Source organism: Antennarius striatus, chromosome 2 (assembly GCF_040054535.1).
Source record: "Antennarius striatus isolate MH-2024 chromosome 2, ASM4005453v1, whole genome shotgun sequence".
In the NCBI taxonomy this organism is placed as follows: Eukaryota; Metazoa; Chordata; class Actinopteri; order Lophiiformes; family Antennariidae; genus Antennarius; species Antennarius striatus.
In genome coordinates, this window is record NC_090777.1 from 11353745 (window position 1) to 11373437 (window position 19693).

Genomic DNA, 19693 nt, shown 5'->3' on the forward strand with positions numbered 1-19693 from the left:
CTAAACAACACAATGCATGTACAGTATATCTCAACATTTTCCAAATTCCTCAGATGCAGAGTACAGTGTACAGGTCTTGAAGACTATGTGTAGACACACCGACTAAATGTAGCAGTCTGAAATTCTAGACTGACAGTGATATTGTTTTTAAAACTGAAACACTTCTTGTACTTCTCACTGAAAATGCACAGCTAGTTTCAGTTAAATTTAACCACATCAAATAAATTTTAAAAATGTGACAGAAAAATCTGTTCAACTAACCATCTTTTCATCTGTCCAATAAAAATGGGTGTGAATATTTTAAATTATTAGTAGTTGCTGATTAGCAGGCTTTGCCTGCTCCTGAACAAATTCTTTCCAGTCAATGCAATCTCTGCTTTGGTCTAATTTTATTCCAAAATGTTTAACTATGGCTGTCTCCCTCCATCAACACCCTTCTGACATTTGATGCTGAAAGGCTCTGTGGAAAACACGCCTGCCTCAACATCTGACATAAAGGGTAGCATCAATAAAACACTTAACCTAAAATTAAGAGGACTTTAGTGATTTCACATGCTTCTTGGCATGTGGAGACCAAATTTACTGAAGAAATAGTTACCCCCAAGGATATAGTCAAATCTGTCATTAAGAGGGTAATTTAAGTGTGAAGACAGGAGAGGAAATTACATACAACAGCACTGAAGCTAATTTTTTTTTTCAAATGAAATATAATTTAAGTTCAGTTTTCACACTGTAACTGGTGCCACATGACTGGAATTACAACAAGTTCAGGCAGCATTTTGTTGCCTCTGCGTTATGCAGCTCTTCCAAGCAGAGAAAAAAAAAAGACTTCCCAGAAACCTTGACAACACCTGACAAAGAGGAGAAACGTGGGTGAGCCTTCTGTGGAATAAGTGAAAGTAAGATGAGGGGAGAGGCAGAGGGCAGCAGGGGGAGGAGGGATGACAGAGGTCCTCCACCCTGAAGGTTGGAGAGGGTCAGGACGGTGAGTGGTGCGCACCAGGAGAGGGGGAGGACCCACACGCAAGATATTTAAGATGTTCAGTCAGAGGAGGGCTTCAATGTGAAAATAAGACAGAGCCCTTGTGAGCCTTTGGTCAAGAGGAACTCCAACCCATCTGGTCCGTCTGATATTTGAGCACAGACCTTCTTCAGCGGCTGCCTGCTTTTGAACACTGAAAGCAATCACAAAATCCTGAGATTGTCTGACTCTTGCATAAAGAATGTCAAAGGTGAATTTGAGTGTAGTGGTTTTTGGGGTCATTCTACTCCTTTTGGCAGAGACATGGGCCCAAAATCCGAGGAAGCGACTGGCATCTCCAAAGGCTCTCAAGGCCCAGTGCTGTGATGAAGTGCGCTCTCTCAAGGTACAGGTGGCCAATCTGTCCAGCCTACTTGAGGAGCTGAGTCGCAAGCAGGAGACAGATGTGATGAATGTTGTGAGGCAAATAATGGAGCTGGACAAACACAACAGGCAACAAGAAGCCCGGGTCACAGAAGCTGAGAGCAAGTACTCAGAGATCAACAACCGTGTGGAGATCATGCAGCTACAGACTTTACAGTCTGCTCCTCAGACTTCATCAGGTGAGCATTAACACTTTGGACTTCCTCTTAAATCGAGTAGAACGTTTAATAACACATTTTCATGAATTGTGTTTGCTACTAGCTGTGGTTGTAACTCAGGTGTGTATTTCAATCTTTAACGGTTAAGCAGATGTCAAATTTTTAGTCCAGGAGTAAAAACCATTTTCACATATTGACACAGACTTTAGACATGACTGAATTTTATTTGTACTGTTTGTCTACCAAACCTTCTAACCTGTATCCTAAGGAAAAACAGCTGTTTGATGCTGTGGAGTTCAATTTGGAGATGTTGCAAAAGCTCCTTTTCGTAATGTATTGACCTTTTAATTTAGAAGATTAAACTGCAGCAAATTACCTTTTCAGAAAATAAAAGTTTGTCATTTTACTGTAATTTAAGTACTAAAATGACACAAAAACAAGTCTCTGTGTAGGTTGGCTATGAACACACACTATATATTAATTCCAGTAGAGATAAAATAAACCAAACCATTAAATCATGGACAACTGCTGTGAGAAGAATGCCAGTTGGGTTAGGAGTTAGGGTCAAACTTATCTGAGAGCAGTCAAAAACATTTATTTGGAGCTGCACAATCCCATCTGCAGGCCTGCCTATAAAGTGCGTCCTCAAAAGCCTAATCATCTTCAACAATCATCTCAACTTTAACACAGCACCAATCAGAACTGGCTGCGGTTGAGAGTTTAACCAGGCATGACGTAGTTTATTATTCCAAGACCTTAACTGTATGGTCTACCAGGGGCACATTTATGTCACGGGCAAAAGGAACAGAGGCCTTTTCAAAACCCGAGCAAATTAGAGACAGGAGAGAGCAGAACAGGAAGGGATGCAACGATTAGAAGAAGTGGTAGGATTCCACCTTTTTTCTTTTGCACGGATTTTACTGTATTGGCCTATTTGCCTCATGGTGATCTCATAGGCCTAGTAATAGGAACACTATACTGTGACAGGAGTGACTGAAATAAAGCCACTGTTTAAAATCCCTTCTGTTCTTATCTTTTCTACTTTTAGTGATGGAAAAAAGGTACAATGTTCTTTGATATCCATGATATTGCTAGAAAATATGCCACTAACTAACTGGTCATAATGCCTCATATGGTTTTGACATGACAGGAGTTATTCTTTTTTTTCTTCCAGATGCCATCTATGACTGTGCATCCCTCTACAGCAAGAGCTACAAGATCTCTGGCGAGTACAAACTGCCTAAAGATGATTTTCTGGGTACACCTGAGTTAAATGTACGTTGTACTTGAGTCTCATTTATAGAATGTAGTTTTTGGAGTTTTCTCTATGCAATGTATTAAATTAAGTAAATCCTTCCAGGTTTTCTGTGACATGGAGACCACTGGAGGTGGCTGGACCCTGATCCAAAGGCGCAAGATTGGCTTGACATCATTCAACCGTGACTGGAAGCAGTACAAAAGTGGATTTGGGTCCATTCGTGGGGATTTCTGGCTGGGCAATGAACACATCTTCCGTTTAACAAGGCGGCCCAGTGTCCTCAGGATTGAGATGGAGGTACGCCTTGGAAAATGTAGCACTCGCATACATTTGGGCCAGAGAGCAACAAAATGCAAACCACGCATAAATCACTTCATGGCCAAATGTAATTTATCCCCAAGAGTACTGCGCTTAAGAAAATTAATAATAAATCACACAAACTTTTAGAGACGCTAGGCAGACCACACGAGCCAATGTTCTTACGGCCCTACAACTGGCCGGCTCTTAATCATGTTTTATGTGTTTTTCAATGCAGGACTGGGAAGGACAGACGCGCTATGCTGAGTACGGTTTTTTCACAGTGAAAAATGAGCTAAACAGCTTCAGGCTCTTCCTTGCCAACTACAGTGGCAATGCTGGAAATTCCCTGCGTTACCACAACAATACCAACTTCAGCACCATTGACAAGGACAACGACAAATGCGTGGATCACTGTGCTTCTCTGCGCAAAGGTAAATCATGGCTTACAATTAATTACCCATGCAGGTACTGTATGTATATCTATCCAGTTTAAGTCTATTTCATTGCCAAATGTCTTTCTAGGTGGTTACTGGTACAACTGCTGCACCGATTCAAACTTGAATGGCGTTTTCTACCGCTACGGTGAGCACACAAAGAACTCAGATGGAATCACTTGGTATGGCTGGCATGGGTCCAACTACTCCCTCAAGAGAGTGGAAATGAAGGTCCGACCAGTGGATTTTCAACCATGAGTGCTTCAGCTGTTTGCCTTGGACCAAGATCACACACACGGAGGCTGAGAGATCTCACTAATACCTGCTCAAACAAATAGTGGCTTTTCCTGGACTGCATAAGGAATGAAAATGTTTGTGATGGTCTGGTAAAACTTCATACACATGAATGTGTAATGTTTTTGTTGTCTTTGATTGTAAATTGTAGTTAATTTTGTGTATTTATCAGTAAAATATTATATTTTTTAAAAGCTTTGTTAGATGCTCTTTTACCACTGTCGCAAATGGGTTTCTGCATTTTGCCACCTTTACCATTTGTCTTGAAAGCGGGTGTGACATTTATGGGTAGTATTGAACATCAGTATAGACTAGTCTGGTTCATTTATCAATCATCAAGGAATGGCAGGAGCTAATTAGAAAGGATCTTTGAGATTTGCTGGAATGGGGCCAACCACCAAAAGTATTTCATAAGAATTACACTACATTATTGTAAAACCCGAACCATTGCCTACGGAAATGTGTAATTTGTAAAATGTGTACAGCTCTGTAATTAACTTTTTTCATGTGATAGAAAATAAAAATATTTTTTAAAAGAAACAAGGTGCTTAACTCGATCAGATAATTACACATTACTTTCTTTACCTCCTTGGCTCATTGAAAGGCCACAGTCAATGGAAATCTTAAATCAAAGTTAGGTCTCATGTTCTTTTAGGTTCAATAATAGCAACTTTGTGACTCGGGCCTTGACATCTGACTCATGGGTCATGTCTTGACATTCTGAAAAAGGTCATAGGGCACCTAAACCAAACACAAGACGATAGGCCACACACATATGCTGGCTTCAAGTTAACTGCCCCTAGGTTGAAAACAATGACAACATTTTGCTGAGCTTTGAATACAACCATGAATTCCTTGGAGCATACCTGTTGGTGAGGAACACTGTCTACACAGGCTCAATGATAGGCTTTGTCAGATGTTCTGTTTTTATGGGATGACACATTCTGTTGGGCCAAACATGCAATTAATGCTTAACATGTATCTCCTTCCTTTCAAACACATGAGCAAAGCGAAATAAAGGACATATTCAGATTCTGACATTAATAACGTTTCCCTTCCTAACTGCAAAAGCTGATTTGGAACAATGGTGAATAGCATGTGAATTGGGGGCTGGCTTCTAGTGGTAAACCTCCAACACATTCCTAAAAACAGGCAGCAAAGTTCTATTTTCCCAAACCAAGTGAATGCAGCGCCTGCAAGTTGTAGATACAGCTTCGTGAGCGGTTACTAAACCCAATGAGTCATAGAAAATGTGATGAACACTTTGATTGCACCATTTAAAAAGGATCACAATATTTTGATGGGATTGATTCAGCTTTGGCAAAGCACATCTTCTTGTGTGCATTTATAAACAAGTATCTGGGATGGCAATACCATTCATCCACTTGATTCAAAGCTGCAAAAGAGATTTCATCTGAACTGAACACTCACTACAGCAAACTGTAATGAATGCTTCTCAATTCTCTGATGTTGTTGAAGTGCATTATATTGTTTTCCTATTTATTTCTTGATAAATAGTAAATATATATAACATATAATAGTTTTTTACCGTGAGAAAAAAAAACTTTCACAGATTTTAATTTTCTCTAATTTTCTAAAAAAGAAAACAATTACTTACATAGAACGCATTCTAAATGGTCAGTATCAAGGTAATAATTTGTCTCAGTTTGTAGAAAAATATCAATTAAAAATACTCAAGTTTTTATGACTGTAGCAAAAGTTGTATGATTAGAATGTGGTTCTTATAACAGTAATACCCAGCTCCAGTCATTCAAATAGTGACATACCCACTTCATTCAAAGCTGCCTCACTTTCAGAGACACTTTAAACACCTGTCACATAGTCTTCACCCTCATTATTATATGCTTATAACAATACGAAAGAAATAAAAATAAATTATCCAATTCTATTTAAAGACTAACCATAATATAGCAGTAACACCTCAGGTTAAATCGACAGTTTTCCTCCATTTCAGAGAATAAAGGAGAAAATATGACCAATTTCCTGGCCCTAAAAATACAGTTAGTCCACAAACTAATTCCTTCACACATTTTTCAAATCAGGGACAACTCGTAAAATTTGTACTTTTATGACTATGTCATTTATTCAGAATCAATAATCTTTTTTAACGTGAAGATCTGTATGAGAATTCCTGAACTGACTCATCCACAAACACTGTGACTCATCAGGTACTAAAATGCAATTACAAAGCCACCCCATCATTAAAACCTGTGCTTAAAGCATGACCAATTTCTTTCTTTTCTCAAAAAAGTAGTGCCAATTCAGTAGAGCCAGGCAAAGTGCTCTTTGCACACCAGCGTCTAGATCTTTTATGGGAAATCCTGGAGAGGTGAGAACCAGATGGGGATATTGAAAACACCAGAGAGCCGGCTCCCATCATTCATCATCATCAAGGCTCCTGAGAAATTGAAAACAGGCCCCTAAGAAACACAAGTCCAGACACTCACAGATGAAAAGGAGGAAAGCGTCCAATTAGATGTCTGGAAAACAGATTTCTCCATGCCATTCCAACAGCACAGAAATAAATATGGAAGAGAAAATGGGATGGAAAAGATGACAGAAGATATCAAAGCTTTATGGGAGAGGAGGATATGTATCCTATAATTTCTTTACTTATTTATTTATAGATTAAAAATTTACTTCGGGAGTATTGCTTTGTGTTTATTTTCAAGCGATAACTTCATATGGAATAACTGTTAATCACAAAAGCAACTGTCAAACTTGGTTTTCACGATGAAGATGAAGCTATATCAGCAGAAAGAGAAAACTAAATATGCAGTGTATATTCCTCACCGACTATTAATTATATTATGATCTCTAAAATTATCAAAATATCATTGGTCATGAGCCAGACCCAACTTTTGTCAGAGGGAATACTGCACATTCCTTTCACAATACAACTTAAAAAGCACTTCAACTGTCAAGCTAATTTAGAGAGATCACAGCTTTTGACTGTAGTCAGTCAAAAGCCTACGATTCTAAACTACAGTGCACCCTCGTGCATTCGCACAACAACGCTCGCGACTCCACCTCATCGCGGATTTTTGGTAGGCAGTCACATGATACTGTACATGCATTCCATTGGCTGACGGCATCCGGAAGTGCTTGACCTTCCGTGAGTCTCGGACATACGTGAGACACAAAAGTGCTTTAAACAGTTGATAAGAGTGTGCGAAAAGGTAATACAGATAGAAGGTGGTTTAATATCAGTATGGGAAGGGTCATTCACATTTAAATTACCATAAATAATAAGATAGTTTTTGCTCTTTCACAGAATTTGTTAAGAGCGTGTGGTTCCTGGAATGCATTAACTGCAAAGAGCGAGGGTGCACTGTATGGGTCAAGCAGAAAAATATAGATAGATAGATAGATAGATAGATAGATAGATAGATAGATAGATAGATAGATAGATAGATAGATAGATAGATAGATAGATAGATAGATAGATAGATAGATAGATAGATAGATACTTTAATGATCCCAAGGGAAATTCATAAACAAAGATTTGTTCCAAAAGTCCTACCTGATAAGAGACTCCAGGATGAGAGGAGATGGGCCTTTCTGGAACTCCAGCTCTTTGTAATGCAGAGCTTTGGCATAGGCGCGACACTTAGCAGCTCTCTCACCGAGTAGCACAATGCCATTATCATCCCTGAGGGGCAACGGGCCCTGGAAAAAATAATAAATTGTTTGAAAATGACCAAAGTTGGACCCTAAACATTTTAACTTTGAATCAACAGTTGTGTGTGACCTCTACTGTCCACTATTGGCAATTACTAAGGTCTGCACCAGCAATGAAACTTAAAAACTTAATTTACGTTATAATTCACTTACTGTAACTCGCCAGAAGAAGGTCATTTGATGTAGAATTCAAATGTCACATTAATGTGACTGTTAATGTAATTGAGTTAATGTGCAAATATTGAGCAGTCTGCTGAAAGTATTTTCTTCTTTCCGCTGGCTTAGAGTAGGACATTTTATGTGGGCTTCTAAAGCAGACTCACAGCAGGCAGGAGAGAGGGACCGTACCATGACGGTCTCAGCTCTGAACGTAACGGTACCGTCACTGCATAGCTCAACATCTGTGGTCAGACAGCAGACCAGAAAGTGCCGACACCCATAAGACATTGTCCTAAGACTTTAATGGACCTTATAACGTCTGTGTAATAGCTGTGGTTTGGGGTATTGTTATCCATCCTGCTCTTATTTTTGAAACAAGCAATAATGGACAGGCTGATTTCTAATCAGCTCTCTAATCATTTTTATTTAAGCAATGATTGAGAAATGTATTACAGATTTGGGAAACTTCATGACATATCAGAGCAAATAGGAAGGTGTCTTGTTTTTACGTGAAAAAGTTAAGTGACTACCTCCGTGCGGGTTATCCGATTGGCAAACCTAAACACTGCTTTGTGTCAAGTTCACCATTTAACGTTTCTTGCCAAGGCTTAAACAACACAGTGTGAAGATGTCCTGATGATAAAGACAGGGATTCAATGATTGAGCCAAGTGAACAATCATCACAGTTTCCACACGGATATTAAAACCCTTTTATCGTCTTTTCTGAGGTTTGAGTGCCGCTGCGTTGCCAGTTGGCGATGCATGTTTTCAAATGGCATCTTAATGGCATAAAGTGAATGTAATGTCTTATATGCATGAAGTAGGCATGTCTTTTTTTCGACAAAGGGGCTGAACAGTTAATATAATAAAAATGTCAAACATTGAATCACTGTTAGTAACGAAAGCCAACCTTCTGATTTTATGATGTGTCATTTGAGATCATGAGGGTGTAATTGCCTTACTTTATCTCCCTTTTAAAATGCACTTGGTCACATCAAGTCCTTAAATTTAAAAACATATTCTATAAATCTGACAAGAACCCTAAAATAAGACACATTTGTAGTCCGTCCAAATGGTGGCACTGACTCTGCAGTTGGATGTAGCTGATGCGGTTTGGTGCTAACCTTGTCACTATGCTCCATGAACTCTGCCAGGTTAAGCAGCGTCTGTGTGACCTCAGCGATGTCCTGGGAGGTGAGAGCTAACTCGATGCTACGAATGAGTTCGTCCTGCTGGTCCTCACTCAGCTCAGACCAACAGGAGAGGAAGGCTGCGTTGAACAGATCCCTGAGCACCAGAGAAACACAATTTACACGGTGAAGCAAAAATAGACGGGCAGTGAACTTGGGAGAGCAGTTAATTATTATGGAGAATGTAAAAAAGACTGTCATAGAGTGTAATGGTGTTTTATAGCTTTGATCACAAAGCAGTTATTGTATTTTTCTGTAACAGCCTGCTTCACATTTAAGACAATTAACAGTCACATCTGGAAATTAGTATCCAAATTAAATTAATTAAATTAGTATTATCCAATCGGTGTTGTAGTGCTGGAGCTTGTTGTGCTGCTGTGCTTCCAAGTCTGGGTTCAAATGTGGAATCCTGTTCATATTTTTAGGTACAGCACACTATGAACGTGGAGCATTTAAGGACACAGACGAGAGCAGAGGAAGAACGTACAGAGGGAAGTGAACTAGTGTACCTGGCGAGAGGAATGTATGTCTGGGCCAATGACCAGCATGATCGCAGGGCTGGGGAAGATGACTCCTTTAGCAGGACCACACTTAAGCGCCTCAGCCATTCCAGCCAGTCGTCTTTGGACACCTTCCTGGCAGCGCCCCAGGCCTGAAAGAGACAGAAATCATCCATCGCAGAAGTAACTGGGAACTACGTGGGAGCAGTTCAACCAGATTGAGTGTCACAAGTGACATGTGTGGGATGACCTGGCTGAGATATAAACATCAACACTTTACTTACTAGTCATTCAATACTCTAAGGAATGACACAGTCTGAAAATATCACCATGTTTGATGATTCAATGCTCATGGTGAAGAAAGTCACGATTGATTTAGAAAACCATCCACCGGCCTCTTGTGTCTAGCCTGGGGGCATCTGCATTAATTGTGCTCCATTGGTAATTTGCTCATTTATCACTGATCTGTCGGTCCACATGTCATCACTACAAGTAAACTATGATCTGGTTCACAGGTCTGTTGACTGCACAGAATATCAATATTTACAATCAACGACTGTACAGTGAAACAAACAGTCGACTTGTGTTTTACCTTTTATTTTGGTAGCATCACTCTGACAGTAGTTTTAAACAGTAAAAAGCCTGTAACCCTTTCTTACTTTCTGAAGTGCTGTAGTGCTGACATGAAGCTTCTTCATAGGCCCCGATTCCACTGGTCCACTGACCAGAGTGTCACTTTGGTTGCTGCGAAGCTGGCGATGTTGGAAGATTAGAGGGTCCTCTTCCTCCTCTGCCAAAGTGTAGCCCTATTATGTCACACACATGCGCACACAAACACACACACAGAAAAGGACCACACACAAATACAGCCCACACACAGATAAACTTTGGAGTCAGGGCTTCACAAAAAGTTAGCTTGGTTCCTGACGAGTAGGTGTTGATAAACAGACGGTAATGACTTGCTTATGGTGTGCTGTACATAAAACAAATGCATTCATGTATACATGATGATGATGACGATGTCATTCAATGCTTGACTGTGTGAAGCTATTCTCTGTAACAACTGCTTGTAATGTTTGCGACAATTTGTGCATGTATACACACTCACACGCACACACACACGTATGCATACTGCATATACTGTATAGTCATTGGTTTAATGTGTTTTTCAGTAAACTGGTTGTACTGGACAGGCGTTACCTTGACGATACGACATATTAGAATGTCATAACGTTGGTGGTTGATCCTGTGCTTCAGCATCACTTTGTTCACCATGGGGATGAAGATCTGGTACTGGAAATGAGAGGGTGGGACAGAAATGTAAATAAAAGGGTGTATGAGTCCTTCATGTGGTTAAGTCCTGCTAGCTCTTTCCACCACACCAAAAGCAAAATAATGTAGTATCCTGCACTTGTAGCTAGCAGTCACGAGTCAAACATCAAAACGCTCTCTTTGCACACTTGCAGCCAGACGTGGCTGCACGTGTGCCTGTGGTTAGGCCTGAAACCAATAGGAGGGTTTTGGCATTGAGAGTGGAAGGAGAAGGAGGGATAAATATGACCTCACACAGTCCCATAAACACCACCCCCTGCCACCAAATGCTCGATGACATCAGTAGTCTGGTAGGAAGCAATAAAGACTGGAAGAGGGCCAGTTACTGAAACGCTGTTCATGTGAAGCCAGTGGCAGGGAAGCTGGAAACAGTCTACTGAATAATAGCTACATCTAAAGGACACCCTGGGGACAGCAAGAGTTACCTTCTTGCCCAACTGGAACACCAGTGAGGACAAAGTGTCCATAGAGGTGGAGCGCAGTTCGGGGGTGCTGTCCAGTGTCCGAACAATAGGGTGGATAATGCGTGAAGCGTAATCGGTAAAGTCCAGGGACTCTGTAAGTCGGTCCAACGTCTCCAAGGCAACCCTGAGCCAGACAGAAGAAAAACAGATTAACACAAAACGCTCACTTAAACAGTAGTAGAATGGACAGAGATTCAACAGCTGAAAAATAGAGGTGACATGTGAAAAGGACAACTACAGATTTCAATATTTAAAGAAAATGTGCGTGAAATGTGAAGAAAGGAAAGCAGTACTCTGCCTTCCAGTTTCATGTGGCTACTCAAGCTTTAGTTTCAATATCTGTGATGCAAAGCGTATCAAGAACAGGGCTGCCACGGTTAGTCTAAAAGTAGAGGCCAAAATATTTTGTTTCTCCATTAATCATTTCAGTCGAGACTCCAGTGAAAGTATGAAACATTCACTGGGTTCAGATTCTGAAATTTTAGGAATTTTTTCTAACGTTGGTTTGACAAAATGTGTGATGTTACGATGTCATAGTAATAAAGATAAATATAAAAATTTAAAATCAATAGAAAACAAAAATAAATTGTGAAAGTATAGTCAAGTATATTGATGATAGATAATAGCATGTCACACTAGATGCCGAAAATTACATTACTGTATATAAGATTATATTTATCATATATAAATCAACAGAGTCCCTCTGAAATGCTAAAAGAATAGATTGTTCATTAAAAACGAGGACTTCTTTGGAGGAACATGCTTGGTACTGACTTTCGGGCCTGCAGGGGCACGTCTGAGGCATCAAACAGTTTGACAATGGGAGGCAGTAGCAAGTGCAGGTAGTCATCCAGGTTGGCACCAAACAGCTGGATGGCATTGAGCAGCTGCAAAGAGAATGTACACTGCTGACTTGCACATATCACAACATTTGCATGAGCAGTTCATCAGAATCAATTTGCTATAATAAACAGAGATTTTCAGGAAGAAAAACTGAAATTGGGTTTAATTACGAAACATGCTGGCCTCCAGGAAACTGATGCTATGACAAAAGTAATTAGTGAGTATCCTATGATATCTACTAGAGATCTTTAGAGCATATTTTACATTGTAAAACATGGCAAATTGAGTAAAAGAATATTTCAAAGTTAGTCTTTCCACTTCAAAGCTGTAATAAAAAAATGCCATAACTAAGTCCTACTATGAAATGAAATGTTATATCTTCAGATCCCATATAAAATTGAAACCTGTACATTTCCATTGAAAATACTGAAGGCTTTAGATGCTGAGCTAATTAAATCAGTTTGAGCTGAATGTATGGGCCATAATCTAAAGTCAACCCCTAAGAGTTTTTCTTTATCCAGCTGATAATTCATCAGCACAGAAACAGCCATGCATCTCCAGTCAGCTTGTGCTGTGTGGCTGTTTGTAGAAAAGTTTCTGGAATTTGCTTTAAGGGTCACGTCATGCTGTACATGTGCGAACAGTGTGCACAGATAAATGGTGGTCATAAAAGATGACGTATATTTCAGACAACAGACCCACACCAGCCCCTTGACACACACCGTGACCACTTATACATTTTCCCCACACCTACAACCCCTCGTCTAAATTGTGCTCGGCGAGACAGCAGGAAGCTGAAGTGTAGGTGTACACGTGTGCATGTGTGTGCTAAGTAGGGTTTCGGGGGGGGGGGGGGTTAGAGTAGTGCCGGACAGAAAAAGCTCCTTGAAATGATGGACTTGTGTTTTCTTTTCTTCTCCTTTCGACTGGAGGGAAACCTGACTCCCAGGTCCTCCGTTTCATGACCTCCATCCTTGGTTGGTTAAGATTAGGCTCCAGACCCCGGCCTGAGTTATAGACCAGACTGTGCACTGATGGGTTATCTAATACTGTAGACTCTGAAGCAAACCAGCAGCAGAGGAGAGAGCACTGAATGACTATGCTTCTTACGATTCTCTCTTTGTATTCTGCTCCAAAACCATGATTTAGGGTTCGAGGAAAAACGTGACAGCTACTGGCAGCAGCCGCTGAAACAAGAGAGGGTGTCGGCTACACGTCTATTCCATCTTTGTACCGCTGCGCTACAAGTGAATGTCTGAAACCTGAATGGCCTTGACGGATATCAAAAAAACCACAAACAGAAAACAGTATTACAGTAAATCAACTGTGGGCTGAACCTCCGTGCTTCTGAAAAAGAGCCATAGGAGAGCATTTTAAACACACACTTCTCTCAGTAATGCAAATAAAATTAAATGGCCTACATGGAAAATAACTTCAATCTGACATGTGATCTTTTCAATCATGTCTGCTCTAGATTTATTGCATTAAAACGCTCCATCAAACACTACAACAGTTAAATATTGAATGGATTAAGTGGTTGACGAGTGATCCCCTGATCTAAAGCAATCTGTCATAGAAGGCATCATTTCTGAATGGACACTAATAAAACTACAAGCTGTCTCTTCCCGATGCATAGCCACCCCAAATAGTTTTTACAACAAAAACACTTATTGAAAAGTACCATAAGTGTATTCCCCTACCAATAGACCATCAGTCAACACAAAGGTCTAAATACTCTAAAATTAAGTGTTTCTTTGGGGTAATGGTCACTCTTCCACACACTCACACCCAGTGTCATAGGAAACCTTTGAATAGATTAAGAATGCAAAAGTCCTGTTTTGAAAAGGCAGAAAAATATTGTGAAACGGTCCCTTTATCACTGTCTACTCCAAAACCTAACTGGTTCTTCCTGTTACTCACACAACCCTGCTATTAAATTTGTTAGAAATATAAAATAAAAAATTCTCTCAATCGTAAAGAAAGTATGTAGAAAGTTGATGTTAAGGCAAACGGATATGAAAGTCGCTTAAACTCAATTGTAGCAAAATAAATAAATAACAAAAAATTAGACAAATTAAAGAAACCACTGATAAACACGTTTAGATCCACTATGAAATTTCTGAAATTTCTTTGAATCCTGTTGAACGGTTTGTGAGATGTAGCTATAAAACAAACCATGAATGTCAAAATACAACAGGAAAATCATTTTTGGTAAAAAGGTTAAGCAGATTCAGATCCAGCAGTATTTTTCTTTTTACTGAACTCCATTATAACACTCAAAAGAAGAAATCATGCAGATATTTATGGATGGAAGATTCATGTTTGAGATAAGATGCAGAAGTCAATGGTGGAGGGAGATACTGTCTTTATTTAGCCCAGTTAAACACTATTGTTAACTTTTTCAAATGGATTTTTTCATACATGCATACATACCATCAAGCTACAACGTAGATGAAATCTCACAAAAAAAACAATCTGGATGGAAAAACAATAAAAACAAGAACCAATGCAGTCAGAAACTGCAACATCCTGCGAAACCCCTGAATTCAAAATTTTACCCTGACCTACTTGCATAGGTCAAAGATCAAAGCTTGTGCTCTGACCTACTGTTATTAATCAAAGCACTAGCTTTGATCTACGTTCTTACACTGGCCTTCTCCCTTGCCTTTCTATCTCATCCAGTTCCTGAGTGTACAAAAGTTAAAATTTGACCTTGATCTAGTTTTCTTAAGGTCATCATCTCATTTTAATCCCCTTTGCTACCCGAGTAATGTGTTTTTTGTTTCATCTTTCTATCTGCAGCGGTTGCAAACATTTTTGGCGGACTAACGGACGCACAAACGCTGACAATTACAATACATCACCGCTTTGACACAGGATGTAAAAATGTGCATTTCTGATTATGGAGGGAACTGTTTCTTCAAACCTCTATGTGTCTCAGTTAAGGCTCAACCTGTAATTTCTTATGCCTAATAATAAAAGATCCATATACATTCACAGATACTTTGTTTTTGTGATCTTGTCATGAGTTTCACTGTGTTGCACTCACCTTCATGTTGACACTACGACCGGTGCTGTTGTCATGCATGAAGACACGCAACATGTGTGGGATAAGTTGTGGCAGGTAGAGCTTGAACTCTCCACCTAAGGCCACTACAATCTGCTCTATCAGGAGGATAATGGTGTTCTGCATGGGGTTGTTTGGTGTCCAGTACTCCTAGAAGTCAAAACATAACATGGTTGCATGGATAGAACATTCTCACTGGATATTTCTTTGAAAACAAATACAATCTGTAGATACACATACAGATATACAGAAATGTTATCAGGTACTGATGGTACGTCGCACATTTCAGATTCAGGGCTGAAATTGTCCAAAAATGTATATTATGTGCTGAAAAAAATTAACAAATTTTAATTTCCTCTTAAAGAAGAAATTATAATATTTCAGTAGTTTATACATTTGTTCTGAAAAAGTGACCTAAATTTATGGAAGTTCGATGTTAGAAAATAAGTTTTTAGCTGTCAGAGAAAGAACACTTGGTAAATGGTACTAACTTGGGTCTCAGAATTTAGGTCAAAATGTGTTATAGTTGAGGAGGTGAGTGTGAGGGAGACGTTTGGACTCTCTCTGCTCCCTAGAAATGCAAAACTGTGATGTGCCAGAGGCAATGAAAGAGCGTCACTATACGAGATGGCAAGGAATGACGGCAATTTCCTGTCATCTGGGACTGACATTATGTGTCGCTGAAACCCAGGACACCAGTTTGAAAAATTTAGGCTCAGTTAATGTGTACATTAGAGATACCAGAAGCTGGAGTTAAGTCAAAAGGCTTGAAGTCACGAAATACGTCAATCAGTCAGTGGACTTCAGCTGCGAGATCTGGCAGAGGTGTTTTGTCAGGGACCAGAGGTCTCAACCAGCCCCCAACTTCCTGCTTTCCCTGCCTGTGGCAGCTGACTAGAGAGCAAGTGAGTGTACATCCTGAATGGCTATTCCAGCCCCCTCATCTGGATGCAGGAGCTGAGCTGGAGCAAAAATGAATAGATTCTTTGTTTCACCCACCATTTATTAACTCAAAGGGACTTGGGCGCAGTGGTCCAGCCCGCTCAATTACTTTTCTGTAGGAGGAGTTATGGCTTCTGCAAGTGTCTGTTACTGTGTTCCTACGATTCCAATACGTGGACAGTCATACGATATTTTATGCCTTGTTATATGATTCTTTGGTAGACAAGAGTGTTTGTGCAAGGGCTATGGCTTAAGCAGTTGTTCCATAGTATGTGATGAAGCTGAATGTCAGGGGTCCTCATCGTTTTTTTCTTAAGAATGAATCAGAGGTGAGTGGAAAAGTACATTAGCACCGTACTGCTTTGAGCGAGTGTCAACTGAAAACCTAAACTCAGACAAAAAGTGAGTGATACCCAAAAACAAATGACATCATCCTGTCATCCCCCAATACCACGGCCACTTCACTGTTAACACACCACACATGACGTGTGAAACAGTATGACGTTGGGAACGACCCCGTTCAGAGGCCCTGTACACTTCACTAATGGGGAAGGTGGTGAGCAAAGCTGAGCACAATTAAGAGTTTGCAGCTGTTTTCCTGACTCACAGGAAAATAAGGACTGGATGATCCGTATGTTTGGGGATTAGAGTTGGGTGGAGGGTGTTTACACAGTAACTCACTCTGATGAGGGTGAAGATGTCGTCCATGTAGGGGCGGATGTGGATCTTCACAAAGCACACCACCATTCCCATCTGTTGGAAAAGGAACTGGAAAAACAAAATAAGAGCATAGAACAGGGTAAGAGATGTGCTTTGAAAACAATTGTTAGCACAGTGGTTCTTAACCTGGGTTAGATCGAACCCTAGGGGTTCGGTGAGTCGCTCTCAGGCGTTCGGCGGAGACGGAGGTCGAGACAAAACCCCCGACACGATGTGTTGGATGTTTTTGTCGAACATACACGAATCACTGTGTACGTTTGACACATCGTGTCAATGCGTGATGACCGCCTTAGCCGTCACTGGCTGCAGGTGATCACGCTACATCGATTAGCCTACCTGTGCTACATGGAATTTTGCACACTCGGTAGTCGATTTATGCCTGTCATGATGGTACGTCATCTGATTGCTTTCTTAATGTTTTAATTCATAGTAACTATGTTGAGCAAAAAAAGAAAGTGGTCGGATGAATATGTGCAACGTGAATTTACATGTACTGTTTAACGGAACGTGATGGGAGTCAGTCATTTACTGTGAAAATGATGTAAGAGTAGCACTTGCCAAGGTGAAACCACACATATTTGAACTGGTCTCTCAATAACAGCAGAACTGACTCTAATTTGCAGGTAGGTCATTTCATGTGAGTTCATGTCTTGGTTTTGTTCGTTGAAAAAGGTGACATTAATGCACTATTCATTAAATACACCAGTAAAACATATACTTATGTCTTAAATTTGAAAAAATAAAATTTTTTAAATTTATTTATTTATTTATTTTTTTACAAAAGAAGGATTCAGTGAGTGAGCATATGAAACCGGCAGGGTTCAGTACTTCCAACAAGGTTAAGAACCACTGTGTTAGCATTAATGAAAAGGTAGCAACATATTCTTTCACGGTACCCACCTCTCGGATACTGGCATCACAGACCCGGATGACATTCAGGAAAGTAGGCATGACCTGGGGCAAGAACTGGACACACTTAAGGCCCAGAGACTTGAATATGAAGGTGACAGCCTGGACCACCATAGTGTGGTGGTTGGACAATGAAGGATCTCTCAGGATTCGCATCAGAGTTACAATTGCCACTGCTGGGTAAAACTCATCCAGGGGCAGGTTGCCCATGTTGACTAGCATCTCACTAGTACTGTAGTCCGCTGTGTGGAGGGGAAAAAATAATGTCATATTTCCTTTTTTCTTCACATTAATCATAAGGGTAGGAAAGGAAAATTGGTATGATAAGCACTGAACCGGACATTGTACATAAATGTATGTAACCACTCTGAAAGGTTAGTAGTTAATGAGCAGATTTTAACGCATCATAAACCATCAACATAATTCCTGTTAAATTGATATATTTCCACTTTCTCGTACTGATCAGGTAAGGGCTAAGTCTTTCCACATCGCCTATCCAAGCATGTAGGGCATTCCTTGAACAGACCATGTATCACTACCACAATAAATACTGTATATAAAGTTTGCCCGAATTTCTTTGAAACCTGCATTCCACAGTATATTATATAGTAGCAGCTTAGGAACAGCTGTTCCTAGAGATTCCTCCAAATTCTGCGAAAAGCAGCTTTTGATCAAATTTTAAGGATACTGCGTACATCACGTGATATGTGTTTTACAAGTGATTATGCACTGAACAGATTTTAAATGATGCTTTCACGCTGTCCCTGTCCACAGGTAGTGCTGCAAAGTTACATATGAACAAATCAAACATAACCATATATAACCAAAAATGACTATAACCAGTATTGATCCAGCATCATTGATAATCATTTGAATGTGGCACAAAAAGAACTGCTAGCCTAACACAATGTCACTTTGAATATGAATACAATACAAGGTGTATGAGCTACATCTTGTATTGGATGTAGCTGATACACTACATCCAATAAAAGGTGACACAATGTGACAAAGACTGGACAAGTGCTTTATTAAACTTTAGCTAGACTGATCAAAATATCAACACTTTACCTTAAAAAAGCTCTAATAGTTCTAAGTCTTTCCATATCAGAAAAATCAAGCGTGCTTACAGTCAGGTCTTTGATTAATCTTATTATTTATTTGCAAAAATGCATACATCTGAACATTTATATAAAAAAGTTAATTAAGCACCCAAAAACAAAAGTCACAGTTGTGTTGGACCATGTTCAGCTTTGATTAACACGCATTCTTAATTTCCCTTCATGAATCAGATTAGTATATATATATAAATTTTTAAAAAAAATTCTTTAAACTTAAGCAAAGTCACAACATTTTTTTCCCATCCAGTGCTGTATTACTTTTTGGCCAAGCTCTTGTATTGATGATGGGAGCGTTGGGCTGCTGCGTTAAATCTTCTCCAGCACATCTGAAAGATTCTCATTGGGCTTGTGGTCTGGACCCTGTGGGGGCCAACCTATGTTTGAAAATGATCTCTCATGCTCCCTGAACCACTCTCAATGTGTGCCTAATGAATTGTGGCATTGTCGTCTTGGAATACGCCCGTGCCATCAGGGAAGGAAACATCCACTGGTTCAACGAAAAACCTGGTCCTTCATTTTATTTAGGTAGTCAGCTGAACTGATTTTTTAGTTGCCTAGTATTGCTGAATTTACAGTAGATCTGATCAACTGAAGCAGCCCCAGATCATAACTCTGCCACCACAGGCTGGGACAGCAGGCTCTAGGCATGATGGGTGAATCACTTCATCCAATTCTATTCTTCCCCTGATGCCCCGTCACTCTGAGACAGGGGAAATCTAATCCTTGTTCCTCGTGACCACATAGGATTGAGGGCGGCGCCATCATGACACTAAAAGACCATAAATCGGGCAATAATTCTCCAGTCAAATATATCCATGATGATTTCAGTCACTCCGGTCGTTCGCCACTCTCTCAACCAAAAACGACATCTTCTCCTTCACGTTCAACTAGAACACAC

The 19693-nt window shown here is 40.0% G+C and overlaps 2 protein-coding genes across 3 annotated transcripts in view; one reads left to right on the forward strand and one right to left on the reverse strand.

The window, feature by feature from the left end:
* The window catches only part of mtor (mechanistic target of rapamycin kinase), an 81163-nt gene that overhangs the window by 45078 nt on the left and 16392 nt on the right, over positions 1–19693 (reverse strand). For both annotated transcript variants that reach the window (XR_011037383.1, XM_068328056.1), the window contains exons 19-28: positions 17669–17919; positions 16730–16816; positions 15089–15256; positions 11971–12083; positions 11158–11320; positions 10601–10693; positions 10060–10206; positions 9410–9552; positions 8835–8997; positions 7394–7539 (exon numbers count right to left, since the gene is read on the reverse strand). Coding sequence is in view for 1 of the 2 variants with exons in the window: in XM_068328056.1 (XP_068184157.1) it covers positions 7394–7539; positions 8835–8997; positions 9410–9552; positions 10060–10206; positions 10601–10693; positions 11158–11320; positions 11971–12083; positions 15089–15256; positions 16730–16816; positions 17669–17919 (1474 nt within the window). In the remaining variant the exon portion in view is untranslated. The remainder of the gene's footprint in view (positions 1–7393; positions 7540–8834; positions 8998–9409; positions 9553–10059; positions 10207–10600; positions 10694–11157; positions 11321–11970; positions 12084–15088; positions 15257–16729; positions 16817–17668; positions 17920–19693) is intronic.
* On the forward strand, positions 1044–4043 carry angptl7 (angiopoietin-like 7). The gene is made up of 5 exons (XM_068335515.1): positions 1044–1584; positions 2738–2838; positions 2924–3118; positions 3357–3552; positions 3644–4043. The coding sequence occupies exons 1-5, from the start codon at positions 1224–1226 to the stop codon at positions 3811–3813; spliced, it is 1023 nt and encodes a 340-aa protein (XP_068191616.1). The 5' UTR covers positions 1044–1223; the 3' UTR covers positions 3814–4043.

Coding starts and splice junctions, on each gene's coding strand:
- angptl7 (XM_068335515.1), top strand. CDS start 1,224: ATGTCAAAGGTGAATTTGAGTGTAGTGGTTTTTGGGGTCATTCTACTC. Junction 2,839..2,923: donor TGGGTACACCTGAGTTAAAT/GTACGTTGTACT, acceptor AAATCCTTCCAG/GTTTTCTGTGACATGGAGAC. Junction 3,119..3,356: donor TCCTCAGGATTGAGATGGAG/GTACGCCTTGGA, acceptor TTTTCAATGCAG/GACTGGGAAGGACAGACGCG.